Here is a 19,021-nt window from a genome sequence, read left to right on the forward strand (position 1 = left end):
TGTGTAGAGAAGCAACAACACTTTTGTTCCCCCAAAAATTGCCTTATTCTTCATTGTAGATTGATATAAATTGTAAATTAGGTGACAAGAGACTACAGGAGGAGTAATGGGTCTTTTCTGTACTTTTGGGTTGGCATAATATGAATAGGCCCATTTTAATCCAGTTCTTTCTGCCTTGGAGATTTCTTTCCAATAAGCAGAATGAAACTGAGCTGCAGCTGTGACTTATACTACAGCTGGGGCAACACCGGATCTTTAACCCACTGTGCCACAGGAGGAACTTCCAGCCTGCAGTCTGTTTTTATAAATAGTTTTTTTGGAGCATAGTACAACTGTATACATATATGTGGTCTGTGTACGTGCTGCAACAGCAAAGTTGAGTAGTAATGATAGAAATTATATAGCCAGCAAAGCCAAAAATATTTACTCTCTGGTTCTTTACAGAAAAAATTTACCAACCCTCATTGACCAAAGAATTAACACTCCTTTAGGGAAAGTTATGGTAATCAATTATTTTGCTTCAAATGTCATTGTACATAATGATTTTGTATTTTTATGGTATTACACTTAATTTTGGAAATGTTTTCTTTTTTGCCTTCTATTTTTATTTTTAGATGACCTCTTGGTACTTCATCTCTCTGACCTGATTCGTATGGCATTCATGGCGGCAACAGATCACAGTAACCAGTTGCGGATGGCCGGTCTCCAAGCACTTGAAGATATTATCAAGAAGTTTGCGTCTGTGCCTGAGCCAGAATTTCCAGGTCATGTGATTCTGGAGCAGTATCAAGCTAATGTGAGATATTTTGTTTCAAAATTAAAATTGATCTTTTGAGTGAACATTAAAGGAGTAAAGATCCCTTGGAGAAATGTATTTGGACCTGCAACCTATTTATTCATGTAGAATGCATACCTTTACTCCCATTGTCTATTACATAGTTTGAATCAACTCACAGTTGAAGAAACAGTTGTATAGGAGTTCCTGCTGTGGCACAGCAGGTTGATGATCCGGCTTGTCTCTGTGGAGGCCCTGCTTCTATCCCTGGACTAGAACAGTGGGTTAAAGGATGTGACATTGCAGCGGCTGTCATGTAGGTCACAGCTCTGGCTCAGATTTAGTCTCTGGCCAACAGATCAGTCCCTGAACAGTTACTTTGCCGTGGGGAGGTGGTAAAAAAAAAGAAACAATAGAGCAAAATTCATTACTATTTTTAAATTGTGATATAATATTAGTGATAAAACTAGAATAGATGTTTCAGCCTGACTTTCCAATCTTGTGTTTACATATTTAGCCATGTCATTTAAAAGATAAAAGGAACTTTTAAAGAGTGCTGTGAGTGTTCCAGTTGTGGGGCAGTGGAAACAAATCTGACTAGCATCCATGAGGATGTGGGTTCAATCCCTGGTCTTGCTCAATGGGTTAAGGATCCAGCATTGCCATGAGCTGTGGTGTAGGTCGCAGACACGGCTTGGATCTGGCATGGCTGTGGCTGTGGTGTAGGCCAGCAGCAACAACTCCAATTAGACCCATAGCTTGGGAACTTCCATATGCTGTGGGTATGGCCCTAAAAAGCCAAAAAAAAAAAAAAAATTAATATACCTAAGAATGTGAGATTAGTACTGGCTTATAAAAACTGAAGCTCATATTTCTGCTTACTATGACAAAAGTACATAAGTTAATATTTCTTAGAGCAGCCTTCTTTTAAAATATCTCTTTTTGAGGTGAAATGATCTTTAAGGTCTTTTAGTGACTGAATTTTTGTTTAGTACTACTCAGTTATTTAAAGGAATTGAGCCTTTGTATGTTCAGAAGGGTATGTTCAGAAGGGAGTTCCCTGGTGGCCTTGTGGTTAAGGATTCAACTTTGTCACTACTGTGGCTCGGGTTCATTCCCTAGCCTGGGAACTTGCGCATGCCATAGTTGCAACCAAAAAGAAAAGAAAAAAGAAATAGGTTCAGGAATATATAGACAGAAAACAAAATAGCACTTTTCTGTTATCTCTGGGAACATGCAGCTTTCTCATAAAATCTTATTTATTATTAAACAAAAACAAAGGAAAAAGAAGCAAGATTAATTGCCCATTTAGTATAGTATTCATATAGATTTGATAACGATAATCTCCTGGAAAGCAAAAGAAAAATGTTATGATTCAGTTTGTTGTAACCTAAAAGAGAGATAAGAGACGTGATAAAAAGGAAAGGAACAAATATATATTTTATGTGTTTTTATCTCCAGAGACACAAAAGGGTTTATGTTTACTGCTTATCTTTAAAAACAAAATCTTTGTATTCATTTTTCTAGGTGGGAGCTGCTCTAAGACCAGCCTTTTCCCAAGATACCCCATCAGACATAATAGCAAAAGCTTGCCAGGTAAGATGAAAAATAGTTTTCTATAGTTAATGTCTATAAATTCATAGATAATCTTAGAACTTCACTTCCAAGAAGAGAAAAATCAAATAGTATTTATTTTTATCTCAGAAATACAACAGTGATAGTTTCTTTTTTATTCAGTATGAAATGATGTTATAACTATTAATCACATTTTTAAATGTTGCTATAGCTGAGGACATGACTTTGGAATACAAAGCTGTTATTATTATCCAGTAGTAAACAGAGATTTGAAAGTCAGAAGAGAGACTAGAATAAAAGTTAAAATCTTGGAGTTCCCGTCGTGGCGCAGTGGTTAACGAATCCGACTAGGAACCATGAGGTTGCAGGTTCGGTCCCTGCCCTTGCTCAGTGGGTTAACGATCCGGCGTTGCCGTGAGCTGTGGTGTAGGTTGCAGACACGGCTCGGATCCCGCGTTGCTGTGGCTCTGGTGTAGGCTGGTGGCTGCAGCTCCGATTCGACCCCTAGCCTGGGAACCTCCATATACCGTGGGAGCGGCCCAAGAAATAGCAAAAAGAAAAAAAAAATCTTAAAATCTACAATAATTTAAGAATATATAGTAGTAATAATTAGGTAATAAAAGGGTTTTTTTTTTTTTTGACCACAGGTTGTGAAAGTTCTATAAGTTTCTTTTTTTTTTTTTTTTTTTTTCTGTCTTTTGTCTTTTGTTGTTGTTGTTGTTGTTATTGTTGCTATTTCTTGGGCCGCTCCCACGGCATATGGAGGTTCCCAGGCTAGGGGTTGAATCGGAGCTGTAGCCACCAGCCTACGCCAGAGCCACAGCAAAGTGGGATCCGAGCCGCGTCTGCAACCTACACCACAGCTCACGGCAACGCCGGATCGTTAACCCACTGAGCAAGGGCAGGGACCGAACCCGCAACCTCATGGTTCCTAGTCGGATTCGTTAACCACTGCGCCACGACAGGAACTCCCTATAAGTTTCTATGTATGAACTTACCCCAGAAGAGAATTCCACAATATGGAAATTTTATTGCAAAATTAATCCCAGGAGATTAGTCTCATATTATTGTATCTGAAGGGAGTTTCAAGAGCACAACTGTTCCTACACCTTTAATAAGTTCATCTTTTTCATTTTTCATACTGTAAAAGGATTCCTGCATTAAGCTCTAATCTTTTAGAAAATTGATTCTTTGGTTATCTAAGAATGGAAGAGAAGCAACTCCATCCTTCCCAGTTTTCTGAAATACAGGGCTGTAGTCTGTCATTATTGTTTAGACTCCATAATCAAGCTGCATCTGGCCTCTATGCAGAATGCTCTGCTGTTTGCATTGATAGATTTGAAATTCTGGCTTTGCTCTCTCTGTGGCTGAGTGAGTTTCCTCCTCTTTCAGTTAGTATTTATTTCTCTAACACCTGCCTTCTTAATGGTGGCCTTCAGAGAAATGAACTCCTACCACCAACAGCCAAGGGAGAGAAGAGGGAGCCTTCTTTAAGACAGAGATCTATATGGATCATGGTACAAACTTTGGAGTTAGGGTAGGTAAGTCATTTGGATTGGGACACTGGCACACAACTATCTGAAATCACAGTCACTGGAGTTTTCGTTGTGGTGTAGTGGAATTGAATCGGAGTAGTATCCATGATGCGGGTTTGGTCTCTGGCCTTGCTCAGTGGGTCAGGGATCCAACGTTGCTGTGAGCTGTGGTGTAGGTCACAGACGTGGCTTGGATCCCACATTGCTGTGGCTGTGGCATAGGCTGGCAGCTGTAGCTCCAATTCAAACCCTAGCCTGGGAATTTCCATATACCCTGGATGCGGTCCTAAAAAGCAAAAGAAAAAAAAAAAAGAAATCACAGTCATATGTAACTAAATGTATCATGGTAATGTTTCAGTTTCTTTTTTTTTTTTTTCTTTGGTCTTTTTTGCCATTTCTTGGGCCACTCCCATGGCATATGGAGGTTCCCAGGCTAGGGGTCAAATTGGAGATATAGCCACCAGCCTACGCCAGAGCCACAGCAACATGGGATCTGAGCCGCCTCTGCAACCTACATCACAGTTCATGGCAACACCAGATCCTCAACCCACTGAGAAAGGCCAGGGATTGAACCTGCAACCTCATGGTTCCTAGTCGGATTCGTTAACCACTGTGCCACGATGGAAACTCCTCCATCAGATCTTAATATTTAAGCAGATGAAACCTCCTACAAAGCTCCTGATTATTAGACAAGCAAAGGGTATTATACTTTCATCTTGTGAATGAGTAGTATGAAAAATTCCTGTTACTGAATTTACCTTAAATTTCTAATTTCTTACGCGGCCCTACTTGCTTTTTCTGTAAGAAGTTTCTCCTTTTCTAGTGGCAGACTTAAATTTTTTTTCTAATTTTGTTTGTTTGTTTGTTTGTTTTAAATGGCCACACTCACAGCATATGGAAGTTCCTGGGCCTGAAATTGAATCCGAGTTGCAGCTGCACTGGATCCTTTAACAGACTGCCCTAGGCCGGGGATTGAACTTGTTCCTCCATGGAGATCTGAGCCACTGCAGCTGGATTGTTAACCCACTGTACCACAGTGGGAACTCCCCACACTTAAATTTTTGACTTCTTACCCTTGTGTTTCTGGGAGGAAAGCTGGTTTTGAAATAGGTAGGCCATTGAGTTGCAAGTTCCTTTCCTTAAGATAAAGGAAGGAGTTGATTTCAAGCAGATGGTGAAATATGGCATCCTAGCTTCTTTTTTTTTTTTTTTTTTTTCATCTTTTTGCCATTTCTAGGGCTGCTCCCGCTGCATATGGAGGTTCCCAGGCTAAGGGTCTAATCAGAGCTGTAGCCGCTGGCCTACACCAGAGCCACAGCAACCTGGGATCTGAGCCGCGTCTGCAACCTACACCACAGCAACGCCAGACCCTTAACACACTGAGCAAGGCCAGGGATAGAACCTACAACCTCATGGTTCCTAGTCAGATTCGTTAACCACTGAGCCATGACAAGAACTCCCATCCTAGCTTCTTTATTAGAATAAATATGATATTGAACCTGAAAAATCAAATAATTCTTAGATATTATAAGAAGACCTTCAAATGTCTTCAATTAAAGACAGTTGGAGACATTAATCAGTGGGTTAATTTAAAAAATCACGTAAAGCACTGTTGGAATCATAAACATGGTACATACTTCAAATATTTTATTTCAGCCTAAAATTTATAAATGTACATTCATTCATCATTCTTTTGATATATGGCCAGAGTCTTTCTCTGATACTGTTTTGCTGATTAGTGCTCCTTTGTCTTTCTTCATAAACTAAATCCATGAGGCAGTATCTGCAGATTCTGGTTTCATGTTCTTTAAAGTGGAGAGAGTACTTAAGTTTTTGCAAAGCAAACTTAGTGCCAAATTCTCAATCTCATCAGTTTTCCTCAACTTCTATTTCTAACCAAAATTCACAGAAATATTTATCAAGTCTCTCCAATATGTTATTTTCCTTAGGAATAACAACTCTTCATTTTCACACTAATATTTAATTTCTTTTCACTTTCAATTTCATTATGTTTTTCAGCATTGCATTTTTTTACTTTTTAAAATTTTATTGAAGTGTCGTTGATTTACAATGTTATGTTAATTTCTGCAGTACCACAAAGTGATTCAGTTATACATATACACATACACATACCCAGTCTTTTTCAGATTCTTTTCCAATACAGATTATCACAATATTGTGTAGCGTTTCTTGTGCTATGCAGCAGGTCCCCTTTGACCATCCATTCCATACACCATTTTGCATATGCCGATCCTAATCCCCGCCCCCCCCACCCCATCCCTTTTTGGTAACCATAAGTTTGTTTTTGTAACAAAGGTATGAGTCTGTTTCTGTTCTTCACTATTTTTGCTGGTATTGTTTTTTGCCATCAGTATTGGTAACAATCAATTTAAAATTTTTTTTTATTAAAGTATAATTAATTTACAATGTTATGCCAGTTTCTGCCATTCAGCAAAGTGACCTAGTCATACATATATATTGCTTTCATTATATTACCTTCCATCATGGTCTGTCCCAAAAGACTGGTTATAATTCCCTGTGCTATACCTCATTACTAATCTATTTTATATGGAATCATGCATCTACTAACTCCAAACTCCCAATCCATCCCACTCCTTCTTTTGCCCTTTGGAAACCGCAAGTCTGTTCTCTATGTCTGTGAGTCTCTGTTTTGTGGATGGGTTCATTTGTGTCATATTTTATATTCCAAATGTAAGTGATATTATGTGATATTTGTCTTTCTCTTTCTGACTTCACTTAATATGAGAAACTAGTTCCATCTGTGTTGCTGTCAATGGCACTATTTCATTTTTTATGGTTGAGTAGTATTCAGCTGTATATATGTGTCACATCTTCATTTTTTTTTCCCCCTTTTCCTTTTCTAGGGCCGCTCCTGCAGCATATGGAGGTTCCCAGGCTAGGGGTCTAATCGGAGCTGTAGCTGCTGGCCTACGCCTGAGCCACAGCAGCTTGGGATCCGAGCCGCTTCTGCAACCTACACCACAGCTCATGGCAATGCCAGATCCTTAACCCACTGAGCAAGGGCAGGGATCAAACCTGCAACCTCATGGTTCCTAGTTGGATTTGTTAACCCCTTAGCCACAACGGGAACTCCAATGTGCCACATCTTAATTCATTCATCTGGCCTTGGACATTTAGGTTGTTTCCATGTCTTAGCTATTGTGCATAATGCTGCTTTGAACATAGGGGTGCATGTTTCTTTTTTGATTTATAGTTTTGTCCAGATATACACCCAGGAGTGATATTGCTGGATTATATGGTAGTTCTAGTTTTAGTTTCCTGGGGAACCTCCCTACTGTTCTCCATAGTGGTTGTACCAATTTACATTCATACCAACAATGTAGGAGGATTCCCTTTTCTCCACACCTTCTCCAGCATTTGTTATTTTTAGACTTTTTAATGATGGCCATTCTGACTGGTATGAGGTGGGTACCTCATTTGTAGTTTTGATTTGCATTTCTCTAATAATTAGTGATGTTGATCTTTTCATGTGCCTCCTGGCCATCTTCTTTTGGAGATGTCTAGGTCCTCTGCACATTCTTCAGTTGGGTTGTATTTTTTATTGTTCTTGAGTTGTATGAGTTTTTTGTATATTTTGGAGATTAAGCCCTTGTCTGTTGCATTGTTTGCAACTATTTTCTCCCATTCTGTAGGCTTTTTGTTTTTTGCTTTTTCTTTCTTTATAGTTTCATTTGCTGTGCAAAAGTTTGTAAGTTTGATTGGGTCTTATTTATTTCTGTTTTTATTTCTATCACCTTGGGAGACTGACTTAAGAAAATATTTATATAGTTTATGACAGAATATTTTGCGTATATTCTCCATGAAGAGTTTTATGGTGTCATGTGTTTTTTTTTTTGTTTTTTTTTTTTGCTTTGTAGTGCTGTACCTGAGGCATATGGAAGTTCTCAGGCTAGGGGTCAAATTGGAGCTACAGCTTGCCAGCCTGTGCCATAGCCACAGCAATGCTGGATCCTAGCTGCATCTTCGACCCACACCACAACTCACAGCAAAACCGGATCCTTAACCCACTGAGTGAGGCCAGGGATTGAACCCACATCCTCATGGATCCTATTTGGGTTCATTAACCACTGAGCCACGAAGGGAACTCTATGTTGTCATGTCTTATCTTTAAAAAACCATTTTGAGGGTTTGTTTTTTTGTTTTGTTTTTTTGGTTTTTTTTTTGGTCTTTTTGTCTTTTTAGGGCCTCACTCAGGGCATGTGGAAGTTCCCAGGCTAGGGGTCTAATCGAGCTGTAGCTGCCGGCCTACGCCACACACACTGCCAAATCCGAGATAAGGTCTGTGACCTACACTATAGTTTATGGCAACTCTGGATCCTTAACCCACTGAATGAGGGAGGGATTGAACCTGCAACCTCATGGTTCCTTGTCGGATTCACTTCTGCTGTGCCATGATGGGAACTCCCATTTTGAGTTTATTTTTGTGCATGGTGTGAGGGTGTGTTCTAATTTCATTGATTTACATGCAGCCTTCCAGTTTTCCCAGCAGCACTTGCTGAAGAGACTTTTTCCATTTTCTATTCTTGCCTCCTTTGTTGAAGATTAATTGACCATAGGTATCTGGGTTTATTTCTGGGCTCTCTGTTCTGTTCCATTGATGCATATGTCTGGTTTTTGGTTTTTTTTGTTTTGTTTTGTTTTGTTTTTGTCTTTTTGCTATTTCTAGGGCCGCTCCTGCTGCATATAGAGGTTCCCAGGCTAGGGGTCGAATTGGAGCTGTAGCCTCTGGCCTACGCCAGAGCCACAGCAACACGGGATCCAAGCCGCTTCCGCAACCTACACCACAGCTCATGGCAATGCCAGATCCTTAACCAACTGAGCAAGGGCAGGGACCAAACCCACAACCCCATGGTTCCCAGTCGGATTCGTCAACCACTGTGCCACGACGGGAACTCCATATGTCTGTTTTTGAACGCGTACAACACTGTCTTGACTTCTACAGCTTTGTGATATTGTCTGAAGCCTGGAGTGTTATGCCTCCTGCTTTGTTTTTTTTTTTCCTCAGGATTGCTTTGGCAGTTCTGGGTCTTTTATGGTTCCATATATGTTTTTGGATTATGTGTTCAAGTTCTATGAAAAATGTCATGAATAATTTGATAGGGATCACATTAAATCTTTACGTGGCTTTGGGTATTATGGCCATTTTAATGATATTAATTCTTCTAATTGAGGAACGTGGGATATCTTTCCATTTCTTTGAATTTTCTTTAATTTCCTTGATTAATATTTTATAGTTCTCAGCATATAAGTCTTTTACTTCCTTGGTCAGGTTTATTCCTAGGTATTTAATTTTTGGGAATGCTGTTTTAAAACATTTTTTTTTCTTTTTATTTTCCTTTTCTAATATTTCATTGTTAGTATAGAGAAATGTAACCAATTTCTGAATGTTAATATTGTGTCCTGCTACTCTGCTGAATTCATTTATCAATTCAAATAGTTTTTGTGTGGAGTCCTTAGGGTTTTCTATATGTAGTATCATGTCATCTGCATATAGTGACAGTTTTACCTCTTCTCTTCCAGTTTGGGTACCTTTTATTTCTTTTGTTCTGGTTTCATTGCATTACATGCAGCTGTCCTGTTTTTCCAGCACCGCTTGGTGAAGAGACTGTCTTTTTCCCATTTTATATTCTTGCCTCATTTGTCAAAAATTAATTGACCGTAGGTGTCTGGGTTTATTTTGGGACTCTCTATTGGTAGCAATCAATTTTAAATGTCCTTAATGATTTTCGTTAAATTTAGTTTTGAATTCTTTGAGAATAAGATTACAAGAGAATGAAATAGTTTACATATAGCATTTATTCTCAACTTTTAAGAAGTTTTAAATATAGGGAGTTCCTATTGTGGCTCAGGGGTAACCAACCCAACTAGTAACCATTAGGGTGCAAGTTCGATCCCTGGAATCAATCAGTGGGTTAAGGATCCAGTGTTGCTGTGAAGCTGTAGTGTAGGTCGAAGACATGACTCAGGTCTGGCATTGCTGTGACTGTGGCATAGGCCGGCAGCTATAACTCTGATTCAGTCCCTTGACTGGGAACTTCCATATGCTGTGGGTGTGGCCCTGAAAAAAAAAAAAAAAGTTTTAAATATAGGAACATAATCTATTAACCATGATTCAAAATCCAAATGCTCTGAAAACCAAAAGCTTTTTCGTAATTTATTTGGTATCATAATCTGAGCTGACTGTACTCTCTTGACCCTGACATGAATCTGAGTCAGAGGATAGTATTGATTGATCTCTCTTAGTGTGATTCATTCAACATTTCATTGCAGAAATATCCACGTGTTAATTATGAGGTGTTGCTGTACACCTTGTTCCATACTTTAAGTTCATGTACCTTATTACCTTTTACTAAAAAGTTGTGAATTGTGCAACACATCTTGGCCTGAGTATTTCAAATTAGAAAGTGAAGTCTTGTCATTGTTGAGTAAAGTTGGCACCATCAAATGTCTTCTCCCATTCAGTTATCTTTTTGTTTTATCAATGATTTCCTTTGCTGTGAAAATGGTTTTAAGTTTAATTAGATCCCTTTTGTTTATTTTTGCTTTTGTTTGCTGTAGGAGAGAATATAAAAAATATTGTGATTTATGTCAAAAATATTGTGATTTATGTCAAAGAGTGTTCTGCCTATGTTTTCCTCCAGGAGTTTTCTAGTATTGAGTGTTAGATTTAAATTTTTAGTCCATTTTGAGTGGGTGTTTTTTTAAAGGTATTAGAGAATGTTTTACTTTCATTCTTTTACATGTAGCTGTCAATTTTCCCAGCTCCACTTATTGAGGAGATTGTTTCTTCTTCATTGTGTATTCTTGCCTCCTTTGTCATTGATTAATTGACCACAGGTGTGTGGGCTTACTCCTGGTCTCTCTATTCTTTTCCTTTGATCTATGTGTCTGATTTTGGTTTTTTGTTTTTTGGGTTTTTTGCCAGTAACCAACCGTTTAATTTATTCAGTTATTTAAATTTTTTGTCTTTTGTCTATTTAGGGCCATACATGGAGGTTCCTAGACTAGGGGTCCAATCGGAGCTACAGCTGCTGGCCTACACCACAGCCACAGCAATGCTGGATCTGGGCCATGTCTGTGACTTATACCATAGCTCATGGCAATACCAGATCCCCAACCCACTGAGTGAGGCCAGGGATCAAACCCATGTCCTCAACGAATACTAGTCAGGTTTGTTAACCACTGAGCCATGGATGGGAACTCCAGTAACCAACTATTTTGATTACTGTAGCTTTGTAGTATAATCTGAAGACAGAGAGCATGATTCTTCCAGTTCTTTTCTTTCTCAAGATTGTTTTGGCTCTCTGGGGTCTTTTGTGTTTCCATACAAATTTTAAGATTATTTGTTCTAGTTCTTGGAAAAATTTGATCAGTATTTTGATAGAGATTTCACTGAATCTGTCGATTGCCTTGTGTAGTATGCTCATTTTAATGATATTAATTCTTCCAACCAGGAACATTGTATATCTTCATCTGTTTGTGTCACCTTCAGATTCTTTCATCTGTGTCTTAAAGTTTTCCAAGTATAGATCTTTTACATCTTTAGGTAGGTTTATTCCTAGGCGTTTTATTCTTTTTGATGCAATGGTGGTTTCCTTAATTTCTCTTTCTGATTGTTTGTTGTTAGTGTATAGAAATGCAACAGATTTCTGTGTATTATTTTCGTATCTGCAACTTTATCAAATTTATTGATGAGCTCTATGGTTTCCGGGTTGTATTTTTAGGATTTTCTATGTATAGTATCATGTCATCTGCAAACAGTGACAGCTTTACGTCTTCCCTTCCAATTTGGATTCATTTTATTTCTCTTTCTTATTTGATTGTTGTGGCTAGGACTTCCAAAACCATGCTACATAAAAGTGGTCAAAGTGGACATCCTTGTCTTATTCCTGATCTTAGAGGAAATGTTTTTAGCTTTTCACAATTGAGTGTAATATTAGCTGTGGGTTTGTCATATATGGCCTTGATATGTTGAGGTAGGTTCTCTCTATGCCCACTTTCTGGAGAGTTTTATTACAAAAGGATGTTGAATTTTATCAGAAGCTTTTTCTGTATCTATTGAAATGATGATCCAGTTTTTATTCTTCAGTTTGTTAATGTGTGTGTCGCACTGACTGTTTTGCAGATATTGAAAAACCTTGCATCCCTTCGATAAATCCCACTTGATCATGGTGTATGATCCTTTTAATGTATTGTTGGATTCAGTTTGCTGATGTTTTGTTAAAAGATTTTCGCATTTGTGTTCATCAAGGATACTGGCCTATAATTTTCTTGTGTGATATCTTTGGTCTTGATATCGAGTGATGCTGGCCTCATAGAATGAGTTCAGAAGTGACAGATTTTTGGTCAAGCTGTTTCCATTAAAAAGTACTGATTTTAGAAACTAAAACTTAAAAAATAAAATAAAAACTAAAACTTAAAATTGCCACACATAAAACAAATGGTAGACAACCTACTGAATGGGGGAAGATAGTTGCAAATGACATGACCAGTAAGCGGTTAATATCCAACATATATGAACAGTTTACACGACTCAATATCAAAAAGGCAAAGAACCAGTTTAAAAACTGTTTAGACATTTTTCCAAAGACAAAATGCAGATGTCCAACAGGTGCGTGAAGAGATTCTCAGCATTGCTAATCATCAGGGAAATGCAAATCAAAACCACAATGAGATATCACCTCACATCAATTAGAATGTCAGAATGCCTATATCATCAAGAAAAAAAAATAAAAAATAAAAAATGTTGGTGAAGATGTGGAGAAAAGGCAGTTGTACACTGTTGGTGCGAATGTAAATTGGTACAGCCACTGTGGGAAACAATATGGAAGTTTCTCAAAAAGCTAAAAATAGAACTACCATATGACCCATGTCACCATAATGACCCAAGCCGCTGCAGTGACAGCAATAGGTCCTTAACCCACTGAGCCACAGGAGAACTCCAGGAATGTGTTGCATTGAAGAATTATTAATGACTGAGCTGATTTGGGTGTACGTTTTTACTGTTAAAATTTTTGTGAAATTAGATTATGGAAACATGTTAAGTAAATATTATTTTGTTTTCCACATAGGAGTACAATAAATTCTATACTTGCTGTTGAGTTTTTATTTTTAAAAATAATGTTAAGGTATAGCATTGGGGTTTTTTTTGTTTTGTTGTGTTCATTGGTTTTCCCCTGGTGGGGGGGGAATTATATTTACTCTATATGAGTGTGTGTGTGTGTGTGCATACATAATTTTTATTTATTTTATTTTTTGGCCATACTCAAATGGCATGCAAAAGTTCGAGGCTAGATATTGAATCCATGCCATAGCAGTGACCCAAGCCACAGCCATGACAACACTAGATCCTTAACCACTAGGCCACTAGACAACTCCTTTTACAGGTTTAACGCTAACTTTTAATATAAAATTAATTTTTTTCCTTTGGATAGGTATGCAGTACATGGATTGGAAGTGGAGTTGTCAGTGATCTCAATGATCTCCGTCGAGTACACAACCTGCTTGTTTCTTCTCTGGACAAAGTTCAGGCCGGAAAAGGGTCTTCTAGCCAGCTGTACCGAGAGAGTGCCACAACCATGGAAAAACTGGCCGTTCTCAAAGCTTGGGCAGAGGTAACCATGGTCTATTGTTTTTAACCATATCTCCATTCATGAGGAAACGTTTCCCTATTATTGAAGGTAAAGTTTTATTTTTTAATAAACTGGCCTTTGAAATCCTTTTTGAAAACCTGCTGTTTGTTCTTTCTCACTGAAGTAGTGTATACATTTATGTCTCAAAGAACTCTTTTTGAACCTTTGAGAATTATATATATATTTTGTTTGTTTTGGATTTTTAGGGCCACACCTGAGGTATGTGGAAGTTCGCAGGCTAGGGGTTGAATCAGAACTGTAGCTGCTGGCCTACGCCACAGACACAGCAACGTGAGATCTGAGCCATATCTGCAACCCACACCACAGCTTACAATAGTGCCAGATCCTTAACCCACTGAACGAGGCCAGGGATCCAACCTGCATCCTCATGGATGCCAGTCAGATTCATTTTCTGCTGAGCCATGACGGGAACTCCCAAGAATTATATTTTTAATCAGTCTTTTAAAAACACCTATTTTGAAGAAGGGTTCTGCTTACTTTGGGAAAATTATGCAGAGAAAACATACAAATATAAATAATAGAAAAAACTTTATGCCAAGAATCTTTTTTGATTAAATTTTAGGATACCTGCCACCACTCATGTATACCAAAGTTGCAGGGGTGGTGGGGGTGTGGTTGGTTGTATATTTTGTTTTTTAATAGCTGGTTTTTACCTTTTTCATTCCCATAGCCACTCTTTTTTTTCTTTTTTTGGCCATGCCCACAGCACATGGAAGTTCCTGAGCTGCTGCAGTGACAACGCCAGATCATTAACCCACTGTACCACAAGGGAGCTCCCTCACAGCCATTTTTTGGAAAATGTTATTGTTTTAAATTCACTTTTCTAAATTCCTTTTGCTAGGTGCTTTTTTTTGGAGGGGGGGTCTTTTTAGGGCTCCACCTGTGGCATATGGAGGTTCCCAGCCTAGGGGTCGAATCAGAGCTGAAGCCATCAGCCTACTCCACAGCTGCCTCAGCAATGTAGGATCTGAGCCACATCTGCGGCCTACACCATAGCTCATGGCAACGCCAGATCCTTAACCCACTGAGCAAGGCCAGGGATTGAACCCACGTCCTCATGGATGCTAGTGGGGTTTGTTAACCTCTGAGCCATAACAGGAACTCCCCTGCTAGGTGCTTTGAAATTCTTATCATCTGCCCTCGGATATTTCAAGTAGCTCTTTAGTCCTTCCCCTGCCAACCCAGTAACTCATTTCCCTAATTCCATGGTATCAGCAGCTTATGACCACCCAATAAGCAATTGCTGGCTTAAAACTTATGCAACATCCACTTGATATAGTTTAGATAAAGGATCTATGGGGTTTTGTTTTTGGTTTTTGTCACAGAATGAAAAAAAAAAAGGAAAAATGTCACACATAATAAGATATTGTGGAATTAGTTTTTCTCTCTGATTTTTGGACTGTAGATCACTCTGTCTTTCAAATAGAGTCCCTTGAGTGTTCCTTTATTTTACCCTGCTGCCATTTTTTTGGCTTAGACAAGTAAAATAATTTGTTTTTATTTTTGTATATATTGATAAATGTTCTTATTGGTAAAATTTTAGTTTTTTGTATTAATGAAAATATATTTTAGATGGAAAGTAGTATAAGAAAGATAATATGATTGCTTTCTCACTTTGAAATTAATAGATATTCTTTGTCAGTTTTCACATATCTAAATTTTTAACTAAAACTACTACTTTTGTTTCTTTCTTTCTTTCTTTTTTTTTTTCTTTTTTTCTTTTTAGGGCCGTACCTTCGGCATATGGAGGTTCCCAGGCTGGGGGTTGAATCAGAGCTGAAGCCATCAATCTACTCCACAGACGCCTCAGCAATGCAGGATCTGAGCCGCATCTGCGGCCCACACCATAGCTCATGGCAACTCCAGATCCTTAACCCACTGAGCAAGGCCAGGGATCGAACCACATCCTCGTGGATCCTAGTCGGGTTTATTAACCAGAGTCATGAAGAGAGCTCTAAAACTATTATTCTTCTTATCTGTAGAAATTGCTTTCCAGCTGATTTAGTGATTTTTTTCATTTAAAAACATAACCTCCAAAATTGTTCTTATTCTTAAACTGCATTCCTTAATTTCCCCAAATGTAGTAACTATTATGTACGTTATGATCATAAGATCATTTGCCAGTTAGCTGGTCCTCTGTTGACTTACATTAATGTGCTTAATTCACCTGCCAGGAAGTCTGGCATAGTTCAGTACAGAAAGCTGTAAATGCTGAATGGCCCTAGAGCAAGTTCTGTCTCTATGACTCACCATCTTTTTTACTTTAATCAAGTGATTTGATCTCTCAGATCCTCAGTTTTTTCACTGTAACATGCAATATAGAAATACCTTCTTCTCCGATGATGTATATAGAAGGACAGAGCAAAGTGTTCAGCACTGAATAGAAGATGAATTATTTCTTTTTGAAAATTAGATCCAAACTTCAGGAGTTCCCACTGTGGCTCAATGGTTAATGAACCCTACTGGCATCCATGAGAATGCAGATTTGATCCCTGGCCTTGTTCAGTGGGTTGGGGATCTAGCATTTCCCTGAGCTGTGGTATATGTCACAGAAGTGGGTCAGATCCCACGTTGCTGTGACTGTGGCGTAGGCCAGCAGCTACAGCTCCCATTCCAACCATAGCCTGGGAACCTCCATATGCTGCAGGTGCGGCCCCCAAAAGACAAAAGACAGAAAAACAATAACAAAAACCAACCAGTTCACATAACTAAATCACTAATGCACGTTTTTATCTAAAACTCCTTTCTTATTTTGAGGTAACTTGATATTATGAAAAAATAATTGTCTAGTAGTCTTTTTCTTTGCTAGCTTTCTTTCCTTTAGCCTTCTCCTCAAAGGCTCAGCCTATTCTGTATTTCTCTACTCAAGACCTGTCTTTGCTTTTACTTTTTTTACTTAGAAAATGGGGAATGTTAGTTTTCAAACTCCTCAAGTTGTTATCTTCAAGTCTTCAGAGTTACGTGAGTTGCTAGCTGTCCTTTTACCTGAGTGACCTTGGGGAGTTATTTAACAGCTTCTCTAAACCTATTTTCTTAGCCTTAAAGTGTGGATCAAAGGATTGCTTTGTCCAATAACTAGCCCCATTATACATGTACAATGAATGTTTCCTGCTGTTATTAATATAATGATTGTTGTTATTTTAAAGTTTTCCACTAACCTAGGATTACCTTTTCTCGCTTTTACTTCCCACATTTTGATTCATTCAACAGAGTGTTACTGAACATCAGCTCTCTGCCAGGCTAGCAGTTTAGAAGACAGTAGTAAACAAGACAGATGTTCTGCATTTACTGAGAAGGACAAACTAGTAGACAAGTTTAGGCAACAAAATGTAATGAGTATTATCATGGGAGAAATACAGACTGTTCTGAATATAGCAGGTGCAACTTAAAATCATCTGGGGACTCAGAGGAGGCTTCTTGGAGAGAGTGACACTTAAGTTGAGACCTAGAGCATGAGAGTAGATGTTAGTAGATGTAAGTCTGAGGAGGAGACTGTTCCAAGCTCAGACCTGTCAGTTATCCCCACTTCTGTAACTTCACCACCTCTCTTCGTGCAGTTCTTCCTTGCCTATGTTCTCTCCCAACCCAGCTTCCTCCTCTCACTCACCTCTTCATGAGTTTAATCTCACCGCTCCATTGAAATTACTTCACTGAAGTTACAGGTGATGTAATTCTCCAAATCGCTGGATGCTTTTCAGTCTGTATGACTTGGCCTTTCTCTAGCATTGGATGTTGTCTCCTAGAAACCCTTTGTTGTCCTTGACTTCTGTGACACTGCTTCCTCGGTTCTCGGTTCTCCTATTTCCTTTCCATTGTTTGTTCTCAACATCACTTGCTGGCTTCTCTTTCCCTAACTGCTCTTAAATGTTGGTATTTTTCTTGTCTCTTTCCTGATTCTTCATTCTTTTTAAATTTAATTTTATTTACTTATTTATTTTTTTGTCTTTTGTCTTTTTTTAGGGCCACACCCACGGCATATGGAAGTTCCCAGGCTAGGGGTCTAATCAGAAGTGTTGCTACCAGCCTTCACTACAGCCACAGCAATGCCACAGCCACAGCAACGCCAGATCCGAGCCACGTCTGCGACCTACACCACAGCTCACAGCAACACCAGATCCTTAACCCACTGCACAAGGCCAGGGATCAAACCTGTAACCTCATGGTTCCTAGTCAGATTTGTTGCTGCTACACCACGACAGGAACTCTGATACTTTTTTAAAATTGAAATGTAGTCATGTACAGTAATGTGTAAGTTACAGGTGCCATATATATGATTCACAATTTTTAAAGGTTACCGTGTATTTATAGTTATGATAAAATACTGGTTCTCTTCCCCCTGTTGTACAATAGTCACACTTTATACTTTCTGGGCAGCCTCATCCACATCCATACCCTATAGTTTTTACTTGTATATTTAAAGATTCTAAAATCTACTCTTCCACCGAGACCTCTCTCTTAAATTCCAAGACTGTTTATTAGACATCTCCACTTGGAACGACCCATAGCTACCATAAACGCTACACATCTAAAATAAGATGTCTGTTTTCTCATTTCTCTTTTTTCCTCCAACTAATGGTCCTACCTCCTGTCCTCAGACCAGAGCCTTGGTATCAATCTTGACTGATTCATCTTCCTCCAATCGCAGCTTATATCTGCTTCGTAACTAGTTCCTGTTTGTTTTGCTTCATTAATATCTTTGAAAATAATGCAGTTTTGTTCTGATAAGAACACCCATGCTCACTACACAAACTCAGAATGTAGAGAAAAAGTATAAAAAAGAAAATAAAGCTCATCTGTAATCTTATCACCCAGAGAAAATATTTTGGTGTATATCACTATGCATATGTACACATACAAATCTGTTTATATATCTGTATGTCACATGTGTATGTGTGTGTGCATGTCTCTCTACATCTTTTTTTGTTTTGTTTTGTTTTTCAGGGCCACACCTGCAGCATATGGAGGTTCCCAGGGTAGGGGTCGAATCAGAGCTACAGCTGCCAGCCTACACCACAGCCACAGCAATGTGGAATCCAAGCCATGTCTGCCACCTACACCACAGCTCACAGCAATGCCAGATCTTTAACCCACTGAGCAAGGCCAGGGATTGAACATGGAACCTTATGGTTCCTAGTTGAATTCATTTCTGCTGCACCACAACGGGAACTCCTGCATCTTTTTTTCAAAATAAAAGTGGAATTTAATTCAGCATAGCAACTGTCTTCTTAATTTAGCTATTGATAGATCATTTGTTCCTTTTCCATACTTGTAACTTCATACTTCCTCTCCTTCCCCACTGCCATAGAGTCTTCATTATTTGTCGCCTCGTCTATGCAATCGCATCCTAATGTGCTTTTTTTCTACTATTAGTCTACTTCCTCCCTCCAGTTCCTACACAGATTCAAAATAAGCATTCTAAAATGCAAATTTGGCCAAAGAGT

General features: G+C 38.6%; 1 protein-coding gene across 2 annotated transcripts in view; it reads left to right on the forward strand.

Moving 5' to 3' along the window:
- HEATR5B (HEAT repeat containing 5B) overlaps positions 1-19,021 on the forward strand; it is a 118,433-nt gene that overhangs the window by 69,349 nt on the left and 30,063 nt on the right. For both annotated transcript variants that reach the window (XR_002342772.2, XM_003481246.5), the window contains exons 25-27: positions 615-796; positions 2,303-2,371; positions 13,362-13,541. Coding sequence is in view for 1 of the 2 variants with exons in the window: in XM_003481246.5 (XP_003481294.2) it covers positions 615-796; positions 2,303-2,371; positions 13,362-13,541 (431 nt within the window). In the remaining variant the exon portion in view is untranslated. The remainder of the gene's footprint in view (positions 1-614; positions 797-2,302; positions 2,372-13,361; positions 13,542-19,021) is intronic.

This window comes from Sus scrofa, chromosome 3 (assembly GCF_054392235.1).
Source record: "Sus scrofa isolate SSC_HxYL_T2T_F1_AM1 chromosome 3, Sscrofa_HxYL_maternal_Yorkshire_Landrace_v2.0, whole genome shotgun sequence".
NCBI classification, from domain to species: Eukaryota; Metazoa; Chordata; class Mammalia; order Artiodactyla; family Suidae; genus Sus; species Sus scrofa.